Here is a 24059-nt window from a genome sequence, read left to right on the forward strand (position 1 = left end):
CTTACTTCTGTCAATACTGTGAGACTCGAGATAATACAAATTTCAGTAAGAACCTTATTTACTAGAGAGAAGGCCATAAGAGAGGTTAGAAACCACCCGCTCATCCCATCTGATCACACCAGTTCCATCACTTAGTGTTCTTCTCTTTCTTCTTGCAGGTGGTGAGGATCCAGGAAAGCCGAGCCATGCCACATTAAAGAATGGCCACACTGCCCCCATAGGGAGTGCCAGGTCTTCTAGTCCAGTCCTAGTGGAAGAAGAGGCAGTGAGAATGTCAAGTCTTGGGAATATTAATCCAGAAGAGGATTCAAAAAAGAGATTAGGTAAAAGTGGGTTTTGAGTTTGAAAGCCCCCTGTTCTCATTTACCTCAGAATGTTGCAAGAGAAGTCAGTTGAGGGGGTTCATGTTCTTGAGAAACTGCAGTCTTCTCCCCTTGTTGCTCCCAGCCTTTCCTCAAATTCCTAAATTTATGATTCTTTCCCTACCCCTTTCTTTTTTCTGTTTGTTTTGAGACTATCTTTTTTTGGTTTTTCGAGACAGGGTTTCTCTGTGTAGCTTTGGAGCCTATCCTGGCACTCACTCTGGAGACCAGGCTGGCCTCGAACTCACAGAGATCTGCCTGCCTCTGCCTCTGCCTCCCGAGTGCTGGGGTAAAAGTCATATGCCCCCACACTCATCTCTTCTGCACCTTCAGTCTTTGACACAGAGTCTCACTTTGTACCTCAGGTTGGCCTTGATCTCATGGTGACTGTCCTGCTTTGGCCTCCCACTTGCTGGGTTTCAGATGTGAGCCATCACACTTAGCTCAAGCTCCACATTCGTGTTCTCCCCAGGAATTTTGTGGGTGCTTTTGTGGGTGCAGGTCCATACACACATGGATACCAAAAGTTGGCACTGGTGTTTTCTTTTGCTTTCCCCTGTTTTTCCTTGGGTGGGGGAGGGGGAGTTAAAATTAATTTTTATTTTTTTAATTGAGTTTAATTTTGGTTTTTCAAGGCAGGGTTTCTCTGTGGAGCCTTGGCTGTCCTGGAACTTATTGTGTAGACCAGGCTGGCCTCGAACTCTTGAGATCTGCCTGCCTCTGCCTCCTGAGTGCTGGGATTAAAGGTGTGTGCCACCACCACCCAGCTTATTTATTTTGAGACAGCATCTCTTACTGAACCCAGAGCTCGCTGCTTGGCTAGAGTGGATGGCCAGTAAGCTCCAGTGATCTTGTCTCTGTTCCACCCCACGCACAGCACTAGGGTTAGAACCTAGCTTTTATGTAAATGTGGAGTGAGGTGTTTATCTAATTAGTCTTATCAATAAAAATTTGCCAGTCAGATATCAGGGTAAGAACCTGAATGATCAGAGAAGTGACCAGTGACTGCCTGTCTCTTTCATTCCTCCATCCAAAAGGCTCAACACCTTTTATAAACTGCACCCTACTACTTCCTGTGTCTATCTGTCCTCAATTCTCTGAAACCTATGGTTACTTTTGGTCAGCTAGTAGGTAGCTCCACCCTCTGATTCGAAACAAACTTTATTGTCAGTCTCAGGATTGTCAGAATATAATCAAAGTATCACACAACAGTAGAGATCTGAACTCAGTCCCCATGCATGTGTGGCAGGCACTTACCTGATACGTCCTTGTAGGAAGCATTACTCCCTTTGCTGAGCCTCTCTTACTGACACTCCTATGCACAGTGAAGGAAACTGGCAAGTCTGTGAATTCATTGATTGTTGGTTGTAATGTGTTCACGTTTTCAGTCTCTCTTCCTTTTTAAATCCTATCTTTTATTGCACAGGCTCAACTGGAAGCCAGCCTAACTCTGAAGCAGAGTCTGCTCCTGAGCATGTACCTAAGCAGCCTTTGTTCCCCACAAAAAGACCCTCATTCTCTTCTTACAACGCAAGCGAAGGGCAAGCAAAGGAGGAAGCCATGTCAGGCAGTGCATCGAGGTCCGTCTCCTCCACCCCTGGCTCTACTACCACAACACCTGCTGTCTCCACTGATGCCACAAACATAGCCAAGACTGTTAACTCCTTTGTCACCCCTGCCCCCGCCCCCGCCCCCGCCCCCGCCCCCAGGACTCTGCCTGCTGCTCCTGCCAGCACTAACACTACTGCCACCCTGAGTTTTACTCATCCGGCCCCTGCCAAGCAGCCCCCCATCCCACCCCCTAAACCAGCTCACAGAAACAGCAACCCTGTCATTGGTAAGTCTTCAGATTCCGTATTTGGGGATTGCTTTGGTTCTGGATAATTATTTTATTGAATGACTACTAGATTACTGATTTGATCTGTGAAAAAGTTTTCTAATTCATCTCTTTGAATATTCTCAATATAGAAAAATGTTTTGGAGGCAGGTTGTTGGTGGCACACGCCTTTAATCCCAGCACTTGGGAGGCAGAGGCAGATAGATCTCTATGAGTTCAAGGCCAGTGTGGTCTACAGAATGAGTTCTAGGACAGCCAAAGCTACACAGAGAAATCCTGTCTCAAAAGAAAAACAAAAAAGAAGAAGAAGAAGAAGAAATTTTAAGAATAAGACAAAAATGGCCATGCATAGAAACATCAGTAAAATTAAGTTGAAATATGGGAAATTTGTATGTTTCATTATATAAGTATTACAAGACTAACTAGCTTATTTACTATATTTTCTAATTACAATTTTGAACATTTAAAAAGAATATACCTTAGAACTAGGCGTTGGTAACATTTGGAAAGTGCTGAGGTGGCAGAGGCAGGAGAATCAGGACTCAAGGATATCATCTTTGGATATGTGAGTTTGAGGCCAGCCTGGGCTACATGAATCTCTGTCTCAGCTCCTCTTTCTTTCTTTTTTTATTTATTATGTATACAACATTATTCTGCTTCCATGTATATCTCCACACCCGAAGAGGGCACCAGATCTCATTACTGATGGTTGTGAGCCACCATGTGGTTGCTGGGAATTGAACTCAGGACCTCTGGAAGAACAACCGGTACTCTTAACCTCTGAACCATCTCTCCAGCCCTCAGCTCCTCTTTCTGACAAAAACAAAACAGCAATAACAAAAATCCATGACATATAGTTGATCAACTGGATATTGAAGGCAAAAACAAGCTTGACCATCATGGTCTCACTGAGAAAATTAGAATATGGCACAATTTACAAGGGGCAAGGTGAATGTCTCATCGACTTTAAACTACCATTGCCTACTTTAAACATTAGTCTAGATGGTTTTGTCAAATGTCTTAACTTGTGATTCAATGTCCATATAATATCTCCATAGGAACTACAGAGGTATTTAAGCTGTACTGATAGCATCATGGTTTATCTTGGGGAGAGTTAAAATGCTACTCTTGCCAGGTGAGGTAACAGGCTGTAAAATGAGGAAATAGGAATTTTCCAAAGTTGAGGCTGTCCTGGTCTTCATAGCAAGTTCCAGCTCAGAGTCTGTAAATCCTCTCAAAGATTAGATAGATAGATAGATAGATAGATAGATAGATAGATAGATAGATAGATAGATAGATAGATAGATTTTTTTTTTTTAATGATAGCAAAGGAATCCAGGCTTGATAGAATAGGCCTATGATCTCAACTGCTCAGGATTGCAAATTCAAGGCCTCATAGCCAGTCTTGAACTTCGTGAGATTCTGACTCAGAAGGAGGGCAAGGAATATAGCTGGTGGGTGTGCTTGCGTGCATGTGTGTGTGGTGCTGGCCTAGCATGTGCTAGGCCCTGACTTCAACCCTCAGGACTACTCCAAGGTGAGCAGGAAAGTGTATCAGTATATGTTTGTAGGCTTAGTTAATTACTTGCATTTCCCTAAAGTGTTGCTTATGTCTGTTTTCCTATCATAATTACACTTTGTACATGAATTTTCCAGAAAGGGAGGAAAAAGGATAAACTGTTACTGATAAGTGTTTCAGAGCTAATGAAAGTGTAATTTTTCAGGAAGAACAATATTAGGCTTACCCCTGCTTAAAGTTCTTGTTAGTGATTGCACAGATAATAAAAAAGTGTATTAATTAAGACTCTAATGCCACTCAGCTGGGTGGAGTGACTAGAATCTTATCAGACTTCAAGAGCAATGTTGGACAGACAGGTTGGAGTAGCACAGTAGGAACAGGGTGAAGATTGTGATGATATCCAAGCGTTAATGGATGATGCTTCCTGACGTAGCTCTGGAGAACCTGGAGAGCTTTCACAGAGACTTTCAAAACCACCTTAGGCTGTAGTGAGTGATTGTATCTGTTATATGCAGGGGCAATTAGAAGTACAGATGTTGTGACTCACAAGGTTGTAGCTAATGAGGGACAGAAACTTACCTCTGATCTCTACACTGTGGTTCTCAAGAGTTCATCTAGATGGCTGTTGATTGAGTTCACCTAGAAGACTCTCATGGATGAGGGGACACTGATCCCAGAGGTTCTGATGTCAGTAACCTAGCCTAGGGCCTGTGAGTCTGCACTTCTAATGGATTGGCAGAAGATGTTCCTGCTGCTGGTCCTGGGACCATGTTATGTGCTCCTGCTCAGGGCCGGTGCTGCTTTCAAGTTATGGCAGCACATAAAATAACTAACTGGCTCTGGAGTTGCATGCCTGTCATCTCAGTAGTAGGGAAGAAGGAGTTTAAAGCTATCCTTGTCGGGCATTGCTGGCGTACACCTTTGATCCCAGCACTCAGGAGGCAGAGGCAGGTGGATCTCTGAGTTCGAGACCAGATTGGTCTACAAGACCTAGTTCCAGGACAGACTCCAAAGCCACAGAGAAACCCTGTCTCAAAAACAAACAAACGAATAAAGCCATCCTTGGCTACATAATAAGTTCAAGAATAGCCTGGGGTACCTGAGAACTTCTCTAAAAACAAAAACAAACAAACTAGAAGTGCCTAAAGTGGCGTTAATTGATAACTCAGAGCAATAACGTTCTTGTTACCTAAGAATCAGCATTATTCCATATTAGATCCTCACAGAAGAAAAGTGAGTCAGAGATTTTATTAAAATTAAATAGATATGATTTAAAGGTTAGACCTTATTCTAAAATTAATGGCCTTCCTAATGCTTTGATTCTAAAATGCCATTTCTGTCACAAGAGGCTTAAGATCACAAGTGGTTTACTTAATATCAGCTTTTACTTAGAAACCCTTAGGAATGATAGTCTGTGTTGGGGAGTCTTAGAGAGATGTCTTGGCAGTTAAGCACACTTCCTGTTCTTTCAGGACTAATTCAGCTGATGTCCTTAAATTTTTAGCACCAGGGATCCAGTGCCCTTTTCTGGTCACATAAATAATAAAATAAAGCTCTAAAAGTAGAAAAAGGAAGAACTCTTAGGGCCCAGGAGAGAGCTCAGTCTGTAAAGTACATGCCTTTGCAAGCATGAGGACCTGCGTTTGACCCTTAGAATTCAGTGGGTGCTAGCAAGACAGAGGCAGCTGGATTCTTGGGTCACAAGCTAGCCAGCCTAGTCTAATGGTCTCAGTGAGAGAATATCTTAAAAAACAATATTAAGTCCAGGCATGATGAATTCCAGGCCAGCCTGGTTCAGATCAACCTACAGGCTATGTAGTAAGACAATGTTTCAAATTTAAAAAAAAAAAAAAAATTAAGCAATTTACTTCATCAATTAAAAATGGGTACTTTAGCCTGGTGCTGATGGCACACGCCTTTAATCCCAGCACTTGGGAGGTAGAGGCAAGTGGATCTCTGTGAGTTCGAGGCGAGACTGGTCTACAGATCGAGTTCCAGGACAGCCTCCAAAGCAATACAGAGAAACCCTGTTTTGAAAACCCCCACCTCCCCCCCAAAATTGTTAGAGGCCGGTTTTATTGTAGATGAAATAGCTCACTGCTATTCTTTGTGTCAGGTGCCATATTTTTTTAGATTGTTCTTTTTATTTATCTGTTTGGGGTAGGATTTCTTTGTTTCCTTTTTTTTTTTTTTTTTTTTTAATGTATACAACATTCTGCTTCCATGTATATCTGCACACCAGAAGAGGGCACCAGATCTCATAACAGATGGTTGTGAGCCACCATGTGGTTGCTGGGAATTGAACTCAGGACCTCTGGAAGAGCAGTCAGTGCTCTTTCTGAGCCATCTAGCCAGCCCTGATTTTTTTTTTTTTTTTTTTTTTTTAAGTTCATCCTGGCACTTGCTTTGTAGACCAGGCTGGCCTTGAACTCACAGAGATCCACCTGCCTCTGCCTCCCGGGTGCTGGGATTAAAGGCATGTGCCACCACCACCCAGCACAAACAACTTTTTAGTAAGTTTTTTCCCTGGGTCTATTCTGTTTATTCCATCAGCTCAGAGTTGTCATATCTGTCATCACAGTAATTAATTGTTAATCATCAGATTAACGTTGTTACAGCTCTACTCATTAGATCTTCTACCTGAATAAATACCAACTTTGTTTCAGTAATCACAAAGCCACAGAGTTATATAATTTACCTGAAAGTCTAGTTCTGTGCTCAGCTTTGACCTAGGTCTTCCGTCCAGTGCAAGGCCACGCTAACAAAGTGTTGCTCTCTTCTTTCCAGCTGAGCTGTCCCAAGCAATACACAGTGGCACACTGTTGTCGAAACCGTCCCCCCCCTTACCACCCAAGAGAGGCATTCCTTTAACCTTGGGACCCACCTCAGAGCCTGCTTCGTCACCCACAACAAAAACAGCAAGTGATCAAAGAGAAAAAACTGTCTCTATGTGTTCGGAACCAGCGTTGATGATCCGGCCTTCCTCCCCCTCTCCCCCACTGCCTACCCACACACCTCCAGAGCCCCCGAGGTCCCCACCCCCGTTCCCTGCTAAGACCTTTCAAATTATGCCAGAAGTTGAGTTTTCCTCTCCTTTAGATGTACCCCAGGACATTTCCCAGCAGGAAGATCAGAAAAAGGAAGTCCCCAAGAAGATACAAGAGCAGAGCTTTGGAGAGTCCCACATACCCTCCAGGCTGCCCCCACTGCCGCTGCATATCCGAATCCAGCAGGCCCTTACTAGTCCCCTTCCCGTGACCCCTCCCTTGGAAGGCACTCACAGAGCTCATTCCCTGCTGTTTGAGAGCAGTGACAGCTTCTCTGAGGACAGCGGTACCCTGGGTCGGACCAGGTCACTTCCCATCACGATTGAAATGCTCAAAGTGTAAGTGTTTACTAGTAGCCTGCATCCTATTTCTGTGCTTTAGGAAATGTGGGTAAATTAAAGGTCAAGGGACACTCTGCTGAGAGTGTCAGTTCTAGAAACAGGGCTTTTTTTACCCTGCTGATTTCTCTAAACTTTTGGAGTTTTTTAATAATGGATTTTTATGGTGACTTCTGTGTGGACACCAAAATTACCTGTTTGTAGATATGAACTTTAGCACTACAAGTTTTATATGGTACAAGTTTTACATGGTACACGTGTATTACATGGTGCTTCAGAGCTTTTGCTGATAGTGGGGAAGCCTTGGGTTAACACACCTATCCAGTTGCTGACATGTCACTCAGCCTCTCTGTTCTTGAGTATCTCAAATCTAAATGGGGGTAGAGTCTACTCTAAAGGCTTTTGTGATTAAAATCAGGCAAATTGTGAGATGTGTCAATGTCTACTAAGAAACAGCCTGGGATTTGAACCCAGTGCTTTTTAGATTCATGAATCCTAAAAAGCTTCTTGGGAAGACTGTTAAGACAAGAATTTATGAGTTTTTCCACTAATGGACTTTTTGTGTGTTTCGGGCCTTTTGAAAAGCCTCATTGTTTCTGAAAAAACAAAACCATATACTTGTGTTCATTTGTTAGTCCTGATGATGACGAAGAAGAGCAGACCTGCCCATTAGCATTTGCTGAAGATATGGCGTCTACCTCAGTCACTCCTAAACTCGCACAGTGTCTACAGGAGGAAGAAAAGGAGAGCGACTCAGATTCAGAGGGTCCCATTCAGTATCGAGACGAAGAAGATGAAGATGATGAAGATGAAAGTCGTCAGAGTAAGCAAGGGACGGGAGGTGTAAAAGAAAGTCCTTTGCGTGTGCTGCTGGGGACGGCACCACACACGCTAGGCAAACCCTCTATCAGTGAGCTGCATACCCAGCAAGAGTGGAAACAGGTACCCTGTTCCATCGTGTCCTCTGGCTGTTGGAAGCTGGTATGAAGGACTCCCTCTCCCTGTTACCAGGCCTTTGTTGAAGGAAGCCATGAGAAGAAGTCACATTGACCAAATCATTTTTTATTTATTTTGGAGACAAAGTCTTAACTTTGTAGCCCTGGTTAGCCTAGAACTCACTTTGTAGGCCAAGGTAGCCTTGAACTCACAGACATCTTCTTGCCTCTGCCTTAGTTTTAGGAGCAAAAGTGTGTGCCATTATCATTCAGATTCTTGGGTTTGCATTTTAGATCTGGCCACCCAGAGACCAGAGATCTAGTTCAGTTGTAGAGCCTGTGCTAAGTAAGCACAGAGCCTGGATCCAGTCCTCAGTAGAGAAATAAAAAATAACAAACCAAAACCATTGAAGATGGAGACTAAGAATTATAGAAGAAAACTGGTATAGAGGTTACATTGAAAAGTTGGGTGAGATACTGGAGAGCTGGCTCAGCAGTGAAGAATGGATACAACTCTTGGACAGGATCTGGGTTGGTTCCCAGCACCTTTATTGGGTAGTTCACAACCACCTGTAACTCCAGCTCCAGGGGATCCAATAACTCCGGCCTCTGAGGGAGCCTACACTCAGTTGCTTGTACCCACACATACATGAGCACACATCCATCATGAGAAATAAACTCTTAAAAGAAAGACTTAAATAAAAGAGATAAATGATTTTTCTTCAGTATAATGAACTTCTTGATAACCCAGACTACAAAGTGTGTTTTCCTGGGTGTGGTGGCTCCCACCTGTAATCATAGAATTTGAGAGACCAAAGTAAGAGGATTACATTAGTTGGAACATAGCCTGAGCTGCCATATTAGCTCAAAAACCAAAAATGGATTAGAGAGAGGAAGAGAGGGAAGAGGGGGTGTAGAAGACATGAAACCCTATTTCTAATCAGCAGAGAGCAAGGCTGGGAGGGGAATCACCAGCTGACTCTCTGGTCTAGCTGCTAAGGGGCGGAGCTGAGAAGATTAGGTGAGAGTAGCCTGGCAACATAGCAAGATCCTCTCTCAAAACAATGCCCAACAGATTATAAGATCTGTTAATAAAAAAGCCTTCATGTTTTAAATCAGAGTACTGCCCCAGAACAGACTACATTCCAAATGTAGGTGGTGGTACACACCTTTAATCCCAGCACTCAGGAGAGGCAGAGACAGACAGATCTTTGAGTTACAGGTCAGCCTGGTCTATGGAACGAGTTCCAGGACAGCCAGGGCTGTTACACAGAGAAGCCCTTTCTTGAAGAACAAAACAAAAATAAATAAATAAATGAGGGGGCTGGAGTGATAGCTCGGTGGTTACTCTTCCAGAGGACCCGGGTTCAATTCCTAGCACCCACATGGCAGCTCACAACGGTCTGTAACTCCAGTTCCAAGGAACCAAACACCCTCACACGTAAAAATAAAAAAATAAGCTCACTAAATGAGAAAGATGTAGAGGGCTGATGGCAGAGAGAAGGTATCCTTTGTCTGATTCCACTTTGCTGAAAACATCTCTAAATGTCTTTTGTTGTCCCTTCCTCTGTGTTTGGCTGGGTCATTCGAAGCCAGCGGGGCCCCTGGGAGTTGTATTCTCCCTCTGTTGCCTGGTTCCCAGGAGCCAGTGCCTTTGTGCTTCAGCATGTTTTCCCTGTGTAAAGGTGCTCTGGCCAACAGAGTAAAGAGGAAGGACACGCTGGCAATGAAGCTGAGCATCAGGCCCAGTGAACCAGAGTTGAACCTGAATTCTTGGCCTCGTAAAAGCAAGGAGGAGTGGAATGCAATCCGGCACCAGATTGGGAGCACACTGATCCGGTGAGCCTTTGCATTGAGTTTGTGTGTGTCAGACCCTGGAAAGTGAAGCAGTCATCTGCCTTAACCATGTATGAAGACAGATAGCGTTCCTTCCTCTAAGCTACTTCACAGGGAGCTGGGAGCTGTCAGCCATCACATAAGACAGGAGGTTCCGCAAAGGTTGCTAAAGAAGTCAGGCTGGTTCCCAGGACATGCAGATTCCTGTGTGACTTAGCCTGTTGCTGAACCATGAAATGCCAACCTAACTCATCATGCCTGCATTTTTGTTTTGTTGTTTTAAATAAGTACCATGTAACTACTTCTTTTCAAAAAGTTAGTCTACTTTTCGCTGGGTGGTGTGGTGGTGCACGCCTTTAATCCCAGCACTCGGGAGGCAGAGGCAGGAGGATCTCTGTGAGTTCGAGAGCAGCCTGGTCTACAAGAGCTAGTTCCAGGACAGTCTCCAAAGCCACAGAGAAACCCTGTCTCGAAAAAAACCAAAAGAAAAAAAAAAAAGGTCTATTTTTCAAGTCAGCTGGAATCAAGGAGGGAAGTGGACACAGGCCAGCCTCTGGTTCATGTAGTCTAGCGTGTTTGTGTATAATCAAGTGTTTTCGTGGCATAGGTACTTCCCCCATCTAAAAGGGATGAAGGTAGGAAAACTCTTGGGCTTTTCCCTACCAGAGAAGTTAACTGAAGGTGTCCATTAATTAAGATCCAGACTTCTTTCCTACCATAGACATCTAGCTTTTCTCTTTTTTTTGTTGTTTAATTTATTTAAATTTATTTTATATGTATTAATGTGAGGGTGTCCCCACAGAACCCCTGGAACTGGAGTTACAGACAGTTGTGAACTGCCATGTGGGTGCTGGGAATTGAACCTGGGTCCTCTGGAAGAATAGTCAGCGCTTTTAACTGCTGAGCCATCTCTCCAGCCCCTGCTTTTCTTGTACGTAGACTGTGTATGCTGCATCCAGAAACAAGGCTGGCCCTTTGTCTATTCTGGCATATGGGGTGCTAAAACCTTTATCTCATGCTGTTTATCATTTACTTTATAGAGGGGGAGATACCCATTTAAATAAGAGAAATTATGAGAAAACACACCCTTTGCCCAGATATATTATTGTATACTTGTTTGTGTTATTGATTATTGTGTACACTGCCAGTATGCACATACTTTGTTTTTTTCTGGACCCTTTCAGAACACAGTATAAGCTGGGTGTGATATCCTCCTACTTGTAACTTCAGCACTTCGGAGACTGAAGCTAGAATGTTGCTGGTTCCAAGCTAACTTGAGCCATGTAATGCAACTCTCAAACATTCATGATCTTTTGTTTTGTTTAGACAGGTTTTGTTTGTAGCTCAGGCTGACCTCAAATTCTCTACTAACCCAGGCTAGCCTTGAACTTCAGAATCCTCCTATCTCCATCTGTCAAGGGCTAAGGTACAGGTATATGCGCACTAATGCATCCAGCTGATTCTGTTTTTTAAGACAAGGTCTCATGATACAGCTCTGAGAGAGATCCACTGCCTCTGCTGAGTACTGGAATTAAAGGTGTGTGCCACCACATCAGGCTCAGGGACTCTACTCCTAAGTACCTTGAAGAAGGACATTGTCTTATCCCCACACCATACTTATCAATTAAAAAAAAACAAAAAAACCTCCTATCAATGCAGTTTGGGGGGGGGTTGTTTTGTTTTGTTTGTTTGGTTGGTTGGTTGGTTGGTTTTTCGAGGCAGGGTTTTTCTGTGGCTTTGGAGGCTGTCCTGGAACTCAGTCTATAGACCAGGCTGGTCTCACACTCACAGAGATCCACCTGCCTCTGTCTCCCGAGTGCTGGGGTTAAAGGTGTGCACCACCAACACCCAGCTGTCAATGCTGTATTTTTATCTAGTATACTATCTATATTTAATTTTACTTACTTATTTATGTGTATTTATTTATTTTTGAGACAGGGTCTTATGTAGTCCAAGCTAGTCTCAAACTGTGTACCTGAGGATGACTTTGAAGTCCTCATTCTCCTGCCTCCGTCTCCCAAGTATTAGAATTATTGGTATATACTACCCTCACCCATAATCCTTTTGTTTTGTTTTGTTTTTCAAGACAGGGTTTCTCTGTGTAGCTCTGGCAGTCCTGGAACTCACTCTGTAGACTAGGCTGGCTTCAAACTCAGAGATCTACCTACTTCTGCCTCCGAATGCTGGGATTAAAGGCATTCGCCACCACTACCTGACTAACCCATAATATTTTTAATAGCAGGGCTTTATGCTCCCAAGTCTAATTTCCAGTCTGAGGTAATATGTGATATCTAGTTGTCCTGTTTCTTCAGACTGCTTTAATCTGAAAATTGTTCTTAGCCATTTTATGCTAAAGGTTTAATAATTGTGTGTGTGTGTGTGTGTGTGTGTTTGTATACATGTGTGTGCGTGCATGAATGAAGTGCCCTCAAAGACTAGAGGGGTCTAGAATCCCCTGGAACTGGAATTACAGACAGTTGTGATCTACTTTTTGTGGATTCTTTGAGTCAAACTTGAGTACCATAGAAGAGTAGTGTGTGCTTTTAACTGCTGAGTCATCACTGCAGGCCTTTATCATCTTTCAAGAGTCCACTTGCCTCTGCTTCCGGAGTGCTAAGATTAAAGGCTAGCATCACCACCAGCAACCAGATATAGTCTTTGTGCTTATTACTAATGATCACTGTGTGTTACTCCACTGAATCGATACAATTAATTGAGTCATAACCCTGTTAGATAGTGTTTACCTATGATTTTTTGTTCCTCTAATTAATTCTAGTCAATGGTTCTCACACTTAAGCATTCATTTGGCAGGTTTAGCTTACCTGGCAAGCTTGTTTAAAAAGCAAATTGTTGAGTTCCACCCAGAGTTTTTGCTTCAGGGTGGGGCCTGGTTTGTATTTCTTGTTCATACTACTGATCGTGGGGCCACTTTGAAAGCCAGGATTCTATTTGTTTCCACCGGTGTTCTCACTGCAAACCATTCTGGGATTATAATGTAAACACTTTTGTTGTTGTTTTGTGAAAGTCTCATGCTGTAGATCTTTGACTTTGAGACTAGCCTGGTCTACATAGTAAGTTCTAGGACAGTTGGGGGAACACAGTGAGACTCTGTCTCAAAACAAAAATATGTAGCCATGCATTGGTGGTGCATACCTTTAATCACAGCACTTGGGAGGCTTAGGCAGGCTAATCTCTGTGAGCAAGGCCAGCCTGGTCTACACAGCTAGTTCCAGGACAGTCCAGAGCTGTTACACAGAGAAACCCTATCTTGAAAAAAAAAAAAAAATCAGTATCATCAATAATCAGATAAAAGGAACCACCAGAGACACAAGATTTGCAAGATTATGAACACTTTTTTTTTTTTTTTTTTTTTTTTTTTGGAGACAGGGTTTCTCTGTGTTGTCCTGGCTGTCCTGGATCTCACTCTGTAGACCAGGCTGGCCTTGAATTCATAGAGATGGGACTGCCTCTGCTTTGGGAGTACTGGGACTAAAGCCATGAGTCACCATCACTTCTGGCAAGGATTCTGTTTGTTTTAAAGTTCTTTTCTTCTTCTTCTTCTTCTTCTTCTTCTTCTTCTTCTTCTTCTTCTTCTTCTTCTTCTTCTTCTTTCTTCTTTCTTCTTTCTTCTTTCTTCTTTCTTCTTCTTGTATGTGAATGTTTTGGCTGTATGTAACTACGTGTGTACAGTGCCCCAAAAATTCAGAAGATGACATCAGATCCTCTGGAACTGTAGTTCCAGTTGGCTTTGAGCTGCCACATGGGTGCTTGGAACCAAACCTGGGTTCTCTGGTAGAACAGCCAGTGCTTTTAACTGCTAAGCTACCTCCACATTTGCCCACCTTTCTGTTTTGAGGCAGGATCTGGTTAGCCTTATGCATCTACTCACAGGTGTAAGCCACCACATTTAGCATAATATTGTGGGTATGTTAGCACTTCCAGTGTCAAAGCTGGTTTCATGATAAACAAATAAGCTACTGAAGTATATGTTAGAAATTTTACTGATTTTGCTAGGCCTTGGTGGCACACGCCTTTAATTCCAGCAATCGGGAGGCAGAGGCAGGCGGATCTCTGTGAGTTCGAGGCCAGCATGGTCTCCAGAGTGAGTGCCAGGATAGGCTCCAAAGCTACACAAAGAAACCCTGTCTCAAAAAAAAAAAAAAAGAAATTTTACCGATTTCTTTGTTATAGGTCACTATAAATCTTGGCAAAACAAAACAAAAAACTAAATTCTTAGAAGCAGTGATTGGAGGTTTGCTGTGGACAGTTAAGTACCCTGTGACCCTGTGTCTCTCTATTGTAGGCGACTGAGTCAAAGACCGACAGCAGAAGAATTGGAGCAACGGAATATACTACAGCGTGAGTCCAGCTTAATGAACCCAGGGCTTTGTGTACCATGAGTCTGATTAAAACAGAAGTATTTGCTAAAAGGGCCAAGGAGAGTTAGTTCATGGTCCAGAAGCCCAGCTTCCAAGGAAGATGTCACCATGGTATTGTTTAGTGTGCTGTGATATGCCAGAAAATTTTGTATGAATGTTGTCATATCATCCTGGGTCTGCGTTGGCATTTGTGACAATGTGACAGTGTGTGCAGGCTTGTTCCATGTTATGACTGAGCTAATGGATGAGACATTCCTGTTCCTGGTGTATCCTGAGGATGAGGCCCAAAACAATCCCCTAGTCTATGGTTTTCCTTCTGCTTTTACTTTTATTTATTTATTTATTTATTTATCTATTTATTTATTATGTATACAACATTCTGCTTCCATGTCTATCTGCACACCAGAAGAGGGCACCAGATCTCATTACAGATGGTTGTGAGCCACCATGTGGTTGCTGGGAATTGAACTCAGGACATTTGGAAGAACAGTCAGTGCTCTTAACCTCTGAGCCATCTCTCCAGCCCCCGCTTTTACTTCTTGACTTGTATTTCTGCAGCCACCAAATAATAGCATATATCTAACTTCCTGTCCATGTGCATAGTTAACTCCATACCATTTATGTCTGTGTGAGGGTGTTGGACCCCCTGGAACTGGAGTTCACAGACAATTGTGAGCCACCATGTGGTTGCTGGGAATTGAACTCAGGACCTCTGGAAGAGCAGCCAGTGCTCTTAACTACTGAGCCATCTCTCCAGCCCTTTTTGCTAGACTTTTGACTCAGAACATGTGCTCTGGAGCGCCTGAGGACAGATGGCAGTCCTGCCTCCCATGTCCATCTCATCATTGTTTTAGACTGATTGATGCTCTGCAGCTTTATCTGCTTATCTCCATCCCAGTTAAAGTTACCAGGAATAGTCCCAGCCAGGTGTTTGCACTCCAGGTCTCCTGTCTTTCTTCCTACCCCAAGCCATGTTAGTCCCTTTTCACAGAATGGATTCTCACCCTTTGCTCTCAGCACACCCCTGGAACTCCGGAGACTACACTCCTCTCTTAAGGCCCCTCTGTGTCCTTGTACCTTGGAAGTACCCACCTCAGTGAGGAACCTGAGCTCAGCCCCTATGACAAGGACAGCCATGCCCTGGGATATCCTGTGTCTTTTTGTCTCAAATGCCATTCCTCTGGCTGTGCCTAAAGTCTTGTTTGCCCCCTTGGAGCATGATCGCCTGTAGGCAGCTCTTATTTATTTCCTCTCTGTGGACATAGATGTAGAGGAATACAGTGAAGAGGAGGAAAGAAACCAAAGGGAAAAGGGTACCGTGATGAAGGATGGGATGTCTGTGGTGGAGTGGAAAGACACACTGTTCTCTTGAGCAAGAGACAGTAGGATAAATGAAAGTAGTAATACTTCAGCAGAGAAATGGCAGGGTCTCCAGGAGCTGCTTCTGAGCGTGCCATCTGGCCATTCCATCCCTGTTTTCTCAGTGCTTGTGGATCCATATTCACAGCCTAGTCCCTCGGTGAATTTAGAATTGAGAAGCTTTGTAGATACCCTTGACAGGGTGCAATATCAGTTGCCTGTTTTTAATTGCATATATGTGTGTATATGCACATGAGTGCAGGTGTCCACTGAGACCAGAGGCATCAGATCCCCTGAAGTCAGAGTCACAGGCAGTGGGTGCTGGGAACTAAGCGTGGGGCCTCTATAAGAGCAGTATGCATTCTTTTTATATGTAGTTTATCATTTTACTTGTATGTGTTTTGTCTGACTATACAGTGGACAGGAAAAGGCTGCCCTGTTAAGAAAAGGTTCTTGATTAGCCATTCACAAATGGGGTATTTCATTCTAGCTTTCACCTCTAAGAAATATATGTATTATAATTACTAAAAATGTTTGCTGTTCAAATTGTCTTTTTGAAGTAATGTTCTTTGTTTCTGTCAACTGAAGCTAAAAATGAAGCCGATCGCCAAGCAGAAAAACGGGAGATTAAGCGTCGGCTCACCAGAAAGGTTCGTGGAAAACCCCGCCACATTAGCAGGAGTGTTTGTTGGTTTGTTTTAATACTTGAGAGAGGTTGATACACGACACATTCAAACCAAAAGCTCTGAACGTGGTGGGAAGTTTCTTGTTTGTCTGGAGGCCAGGTGTTTACTTTGTTTTTTTGTGGGGCTGGGAATCAAAAAAGTTCTTTGTACATTCTAGACAAGTGTTCTACTAGTGAGCCCTTTTTTTGTTTGTTTGTTTGTGTGTTTTGTTTTTTGTTTTTTTCGAGACAGGGTTTCTCTGTGGCTTTGGAGGCTGTCCTGGAACTAGCTCTTGTAGACCAGGCTGGTCTCGAACTCACAGAAATCCGCCTGCCTCTGCCTCCCAAGTGCTGGGATTAAAGGCGTGCGCCACTACCGCCCGGCTTAGTGAGCCCTTTTAGACTAAAAATTTTATTGCTATATAGAAACAATGTTATTGTAGCATTCTGTTTTGCAAAGCAAACTTTTTTTTTTAAAGATGTATTTATTATGTATATATTCTGCCTGCATGCCAGAAGATCTGATAACTGATGGTTGTGAGTTACTATATGGTTGCTGGGATTTGAACTCTGGACCTCTGGAAGAACAGTCTATGCTTTTAACCTCTGAGCCATTTCTCCAGCCCCCTGTGTTTTGTTTTTAATGTTTCTAATGGCCAGAAGAGGGCACCAGATCTCATTACAGATGGTTGTGAGCCACCAAGTGGTTGCTGGGAATTGAACTCAGGACCTCTGGATGGGCATTCAGTGCTCCCAACGGCTGAGCTATCTTTCCAGCCCAAACTGGTTGTTTTCTAATCAAGAAATAATCCTGAGACCTGAAAAATAAGAAAAGACATGATTTTTCTCCCTTGTCCAGATCAGTCAGGATAGGACCTTTTCTGCATTGGGCCTCATTTGGCACTGGAGTCATCGCTTTTCTTTTCCATTCCCTGTTACGTTTGTGATTGCCTCCTGCAAATTCTTATTTGCCCTTAGCGCTCTAGATGCTTCTTAAAATTATAAGAATTGCCAGGTATAATGCCACAGCATCTTTAGTCCTAGCACTTGGGAGGCAGAGACAGTTGGATCTGTGAGTTTGAGGCCAGTCTGGTCTACAGAACAACTTTCAGGACAGCCAGAGCTACACAAAGTAACCCCATCTCAAAAAACTAAATAAATTTAAAAGGAAGGAAGGAGCGAGCTCCCCATGTAACTCCAGTGTTCAGTGAATGATAAAGGCAATTTGATTGCATGATTGGCTCTGTTCCTTTCAGCTCAGTCAAAGGCCAACTGTGGCTGAACTACTTGCCAGGAAGATTCTGAGGTTTAATGAGTATGTGGAGGTGACAGATGCTCAGGATTATGACCGGCGAGCTGATAAACCTTGGACCAAACTGACTCCTGCTGATAAGGTAACTCAAAATGCTCACATATTCTCTTAGATTCTCCCTCTTACTCTTCTCTTTTCTTTTATTTTGAAGCACACTTAGGGTTTATTAAGAGAGCTTTTTCGCCGGGCATTGGTGGCGAATGCCTTTAATCCCAGCACTCGGGAGGCAGAGGCAGGCGGATCTCTGTGAGTTCCAGACCAGCCTGGTCTACAGAGTGAGTGCCAGGATAGGCTCCAAAGTCACAGAGAAACCCTGTCTCGAGGTTGGGTGGGGGGGGCTTTTAAACATAGATTTAAGCATGGAGGTAACAGAAAGAGAGGCACTTGGCAAAGCACAGCATACACCCCAGTGTGTTCTGCACTTGTTTCTCTGAAGGAAGAGTAAACTGGCAGCAAAGCTTCTAGTTTTAATAGGATGTTAAATTTCAAAGCAAGATACAAAATGCCAAGATGTAATCTCAATTTTTTATATTAAACATTAAGAAAACAGCTGTATTGCTGGATGGTGGTTGCACATGCCTTTAATTCCAGCACTCAGGAGTCAGTGGCAGACGAGTCTCTGTGAGTTCAAGGCCAGCCTGGTCTACAGAGTGAGTTCCAGGACAGCCGAATTTACACAGAGAAACCTTGCCTCCATAGGGGGAGAGAGAGAGAAAGAGAGGAGGAGGGAGGGAAGAAGCAAGCAAGCAGCTGTATCATAGAACAAACATTTGAGCTGGAGATAAAATACCTTTTTTAAAATTTTATTTTATTGTTAATGGGTGTTTTCTGGCATGTATGTCTGTGCAGAGAGGCCAGAAGAGGGCATCCCGTCCCCTGGATATGAGTTATAGGCAATTGTGAGCTGCCATGTTGGTTCTGGGAATTGAATCTGGGTCTCCTGGAAGAGCAGCCAGTGCTCTTAACTGTCAAGCCTCTCTCCAGTCCCAATAAAACATATTTTTAGTGGCTGGAGTGAGAGTTCAGTGGTTAAGAGCACCAGCTGCTATGCGGGAGGACCTGGGTTCAACTCCCAGCACCCACCTGGTGGCTCACAACTGTCTATAATTCCAGTTCCAGAGGATCTGGCACCCTCGAAAAGACATGCATGCAGTCAAAAAAATCAACGCATACAAAAAAGCTTCTAAACAATGAAAATCTCCCATATTTTTAACAGCAACAACTGGAGGAGATTTGGTGTTACATTTGAGTAATTATACTTATTTCACTTCTATACCCTTGTTTAATGTGCTGTGGAAATTACCCAGCCTGTACAGTCTTCTTTTTGATTTAACATGAGCCCTTCGTTTTTTGCATAAAGCTTAGTTGTTTCAAGGAGAGTATTGTGTGTCTGGCTGGCTCTCTTGACCTGGCTTCTTTCTTTCCTCTGGGCTGCACCCAAGACTTGTGGTTCCTTCTAACGGTAAGCCCGTTAGAGATACATGGCAAGTCACACGGCTGCCTTTCAGGTGAGAAAGCATGCTTAAATCTTATTTCTATCCTACAGGCTGCCATAAGAAAAGAATTAAATGAATTTAAAAGCTCAGAGATGGAGGTTCATGAAGACAGCAAACATTTTACACGGTAAGACCCAAAAGGTCCAAATATTTGTAGCTAAGTAAAATTTCCCCTACAGAGAAACATAACCAAGTTGTTCAGATAGAAGTAACTCTACTGATCTAGAAAGCCAGGCATAGTGGCATACATCTATGATTGCAGCACTTAGAAGGTAGAGGCAGAAGGATCAGGAGTTTAAGGCCAACCTAGACTCCTAGACTTTGTATTAAAAACAAAGTCACCTGAGCGTTGGTGGCGCACACCTTTAATCCCAGCATTCAGGAGGCAGAGGCAGGTGGATCTCTGATGGGGGTTGTCCTTCTGTATATGTTTCTCTTATTGGTTGATGAATAAAAAACACTGTTGTGCCAATGGCCAATGAGGCAGGAAGGTAGGCAGGATAGCCCACCAGAATCCGTTGCCATGTAGCAGGCAAAGGAGCTGCAAGTCCAGCATTCTCCGGTAAGCCAACATCTCATGGAAATACATAGATTAGTAGTTATGGGTTAATAATTAAGGCAGAGCTAGCCAATAAGAAGCCCAAGCCACTGGCCAACATTTTTATAATTAATATAAGTCTTGTGTGTTTATTTGGGTCTCTCAAGTGCGGCGGGACCCTGACGGGCCAGAAAACTCATGCTTACAGATCTCTTGAGTTCAAGGCCAGCCTGGTCTACAGAGAGAGTTCCAGGACAGCCAGGGCTATGCAGAAGAACCCTGCCTCAAAAAAAAAAAAAAGAATAATAAATACATAGGGCTGAGGATGTACTCAATTGGTAGAGTGCCTGACTTGTACGCACAAAGCCCTGAGTTCCCTCCCCAGCACTGCATAATAAACTGGGTGTGGTGGTATATGTATTTCTATCTTGTATATTGAAGTCTGTGAGACAGTAAGGTTATTTAACAAGTGTTTACTGAGTACTTACAACATACAACACAGACATACAATTCTGGATCTTTTGGTTGCAACAGGGATTGAGGACAGAGCCTTGGCTTTCTACAAGCTCTTGTACAGAAGAAGGGTGACTGGGAATAACCTGCAGACATGTGAGGCTGATACACCTGTGGCGTACTGAGATGGAGATGCCTGAAGTCTAGACAGCAAGCATCCCTCTCTCTCAGACCCTGCCTCCTAGGCCTACCGTTCTGAGTGCCACCATGTCAACACAAGATAGTAGGTCCTTAAGGGGAAAATCCCTTTTTTTTTTTTTGGTACTGTTTTCTTTGTTTTGAGATTTTATTCTTGTTTTGTTGTCTGCAGAGTGACCGGCACAGGTCTGACTCTTCCTCCTTTTGGGAACTTACCGTCTTTTTTTTTTTTTTTTTTTTTTCCTTGTCTTTTGAGACAGGATCTCACACTGTAGCTCAAGCTAGCCTGGAACTCAAAGCAGTCCTCAAACTCCCAAGCGCTGGAAGTAGCGCCACCTCTCCAGCTACAAGATAGTACTAATACAACAATCCAGAGCTGGAGGTCTAACTTAGTGGCAGAGCATGTACAAGTCCCAAGTCCAGTCCTCAGCACCACTTGATGTGTATATATTTTTTGTACTCAACAAAAAATCCTTTCGATTTTTCCCAAACAAATTTAAAGACTAGGTAGGCAGTTTCTATTGTGTGGTGACTTGTCCCTCTTTGACCCTCCCAGCTATCATCGCCCATGATGCTGAAGTGTGAGAAAAGGACCAACAGCCATCGGAAAAGCAGAGCTGTTTTGTTGCTTGTCTCCAGGGCGACCATAGCACTTCCTACACAGCACAGCCAGAGCTGCTCTGGGATCCGGTTCAGGGGTGAATAGCACTTCTATGAAGGTAGCCTTTCACTGGGACAGATTCTCCTGTGCTGCCCTTAGAGAAGGATGAAACGCCTGATGCTTCTGAACCTTTTAACAACACTGCAGTGGACTTGAGGGTTTTCCTCTCACCAGCCACCGAAGCTCCTGCACTTGAAGGTTCCACTTAAAGGCACACTCTGCCCCAAGACAACTAACTGCCTGTGCTGAGGCAGTTTGTGCCATTAGCCTTACCCGTCTGCCTTGTGTGTGTGACCCACTCATGTAGGCCTTACTTCCAGTCATCAAATCCTCTTGCCAGAAAAACCTAGAGGCACTAAAGGCACTACCCTTCTTCTAGCAAAGGGGCTCCCACTTCCAGAAGAAGTGCTTGCACCTCCCTGGTGTGGCAGATAAAAGGTTGCACTATCCCTTCTAGATCACAGCAGGAAGGCCCCTCAGAAAGCTCGGTGTCTGACCTGTCCCTCCTTTCTTTTTGTTTTGAGACAAGATCTTAAACTGTGGCTCAGGCTGGCCTCAAACTCCTGTCTCAGCCTCCCAAATGCTGAGATTATAAGCATGAGCCATCATGTTTGGCTTTCATCCTGGTCCTTATTTTAAAGTGATCTTAACAAAATGATGGAAATTTATTCATTAAACAGCCTGAGTTGTAATCAAGCTGTTCACATGAGAATGTCATGTGCAGTTTCTATATACAAACCAAGAAAAAGGCCTTAATATTCATGCCAGTTTGGCAGAGAAATGACTCATGGGTTAAACTCCACAAACTATTGTACGTTCCTCCTACCCAATGATACTGTAAATCACTTCAGCCAGTGGATGTGAGCACCCTGTGGGAGCATTTGTGTGCTGGTGGTGCCCAGGCTTCCAGCCAGAGCCCCCTCCTCGGTGCTGTTGGCTGGCCCTCCTTACTGCAGAGCCCCTCTTTACCCCAGCAGCCCTCCTCCTCTCCTCCCTGGCAGCATTCACCTTACTTGCCTTTTCGATTCCATGCTGTAGCCAGTGTGGTTAGTGCCTAAGTTTTGCAACAAGCCCTCCCCATTTGTATTTGTGATGTAAGCACGTTTTCCTAAAGCAAATCTGGTTATGTACCTCAAAGAATTTTTCTCTTGAAACTCATATAGCCTCACTGTTTTCTCCTTATTGCTATTTACATTGTAAATGGGAAAGAAATACATCCTGGTTCTTCTCTTTTCTTTTTATTTTTGTTTTAGTCTGCAACTCAGTATGTAGCTGGGGTAGCCTTACACTTGAGATCTTCCTCCCACCTTCTCCATCTGGGGTCATACACGTCAACAGGCATACCCAGTCCTTACTCACCTTAATGTTTAGTAAACTGTGACCTTTGTTTCTCTGTGGCTTTGGAGAGGCTGTCCTGGAACTAACTCTTGGAGACCAGGCTGGCTTCCAACTCACAGAGATCCGCTTGCCTCTGCCTCCTGAGTGCTGGGACTAAAGGCATGGGCCACCAACGTCCGGCTACTGTGAGTTTTTTAAGTGTTTCTTCTGCTTTATTCTGTTTCCTGTTTGTGTTCTTTCAGCAACTTTCTCCTTGTTAACATCACATTTACTAAAGACTTAGAATATAGGACAAACAAAATCTAAAGTGACCTTAAAAATAATACTTCCTTTCTACGGAGGAAAAGGTAGTTTTGTTTTTCCTGTTACTGCCAGGTAGTTTCTGGCAGTGGAAACAAGACTGACTCCCCACCACCTCAAAGCTTCTTAACACTTGGGTTAAGGAGAGAAAAGCCAATGACAGTTGTAAGTTGTTAGAAGTCTAGATACAAGGTTGCCGTAACTGCTAACCTGACCACTCACCATTCTCCTTTGTGATTGCATTTGTGCTCAGGATGGAACCCAAGTTCTTACAACCAGACCAGTGCTGTCTGCCACTGATATGTCCCCAGCCCTGATTCCAACCACTCTTTGCTGTTGGATTGGAGACTGCTTTACATATGTCTACACTGTCTGTGGCTGAGGTGACATTCTCTGTTTTGTTTTATTAGATAGCATCTCATGTAGCCCAGGCTGGCCTCAAACTCACTGTATGATAAAGGAAGCCCTCGACCTTTTGATGCCCCTGCCTCCACCTCCCAAGTAGAGGGATAACAGATGTGCCCCACCACACCTGACAGCAAAGCAACTTTTCAGATGTCTTTCTCTGCTGCTTTCCCTCACTGTGCCAAGCCTGAGCTACCTGTCTGCTCCTGTGTGCCACCAAGGGTTCGGATTCACTGTTCATCTCATTTGTCTTCTGAAACATATGTTAGGGCAGCATCTAGTCAGTGGTTCTTTCTGTTTTAATGTATATAAAAGTTGACTTTGTGTTTTCTTTCTGTAATTTGAAGTCATAATCGTTATGTAAAGCCTAGTATATTGTATGTCAAGATACTTCCCTAATGTACAGAATCATGTAAAATAAATAATTACATTGTATATCAGTCTTCCCACCAGTCTTAATTATTAAAGTATTTTAGAACATCGAACAAACACTGGATTTGTTTATTTTTTTAGTGCTGGAGATTGAGCTAAGGATCTATTACTCTATCGACAAGCCACATCCCTGATGTGTGTTTTGTTTTACTTTTTAATTTATTTATTTTTATTTTTTGTTGGTGTTTTGCCTGTGTGTATGTCTGTATGAGGGTGTTGGATTCTAGAGTTAATAGACAGTTGTAAGCTACCATGTGGGTGGATGGGGTGGTGGTGGCACACGCCTTTAGTCCTAGCACTCGGGAGGCAGAGGAAGGTGCATCTCTGTGAGTTCAAGACTAGCCTGGTCTACAACAGCTAGTTCCAGGACAGCCTCCAAAGCCACAGAGAAACCCTGTCTTGGGAAAAAAAAAACAAAAAAACAAAAAAAAAAAACTAATAACACCAGGCTTGATGGTTACAAACCTGTACATGGGTGCTGCAGAGATGGCTCAGAGGTTAAGAGCACTAACTGCTCTTTCAGAGGTCCTGAGTTCAATTCCCAGCAACTACATGGTGGCTCACAACCATCCATTATGAGGTCTGGTGCCCTCTTCTGGTGTGCAGATATATATGGAAGCAGAATGATGTATATGAAGGGACCTTCCCTT

At 43.5% G+C, this 24059-nt stretch overlaps 1 protein-coding gene across 5 annotated transcripts in view; it reads left to right on the forward strand.

Moving 5' to 3' along the window:
• Positions 1 to 23466, forward strand: part of Phactr4 (phosphatase and actin regulator 4) — a 63794-nt gene extending 40328 nt beyond the window's left edge. For all 5 annotated transcript variants that reach the window (XM_027399509.2, XM_035439554.1, XM_035439553.1 and 2 more), the window contains 10 exons: positions 159 to 323; positions 1789 to 2199; positions 6506 to 7103; positions 7739 to 7926; positions 9724 to 9877; positions 14178 to 14233; positions 16201 to 16262; positions 17533 to 17670; positions 19135 to 19211; positions 20830 to 23466. In XM_027399509.2, coding sequence (XP_027255310.1) covers positions 159 to 323; positions 1789 to 2199; positions 6506 to 7103; positions 7739 to 7926; positions 9724 to 9877; positions 14178 to 14233; positions 16201 to 16262; positions 17533 to 17670; positions 19135 to 19211; positions 20830 to 20845 — 1865 coding nt within the window. In that variant the 3' untranslated portion in view covers positions 20846 to 23466. The remainder of the gene's footprint in view (positions 1 to 158; positions 324 to 1788; positions 2200 to 6505; positions 7104 to 7738; positions 7927 to 9723; positions 9878 to 14177; positions 14234 to 16200; positions 16263 to 17532; positions 17671 to 19134; positions 19212 to 20829) is intronic.
• The last annotated feature ends 593 nt before the right edge of the window (positions 23467 to 24059 follow it).

The sequence above is a fragment of the Cricetulus griseus genome, chromosome 2 (genome assembly GCF_003668045.3).
Source record: "Cricetulus griseus strain 17A/GY chromosome 2, alternate assembly CriGri-PICRH-1.0, whole genome shotgun sequence".
Taxonomy (NCBI): Eukaryota; Metazoa; Chordata; class Mammalia; order Rodentia; family Cricetidae; genus Cricetulus; species Cricetulus griseus.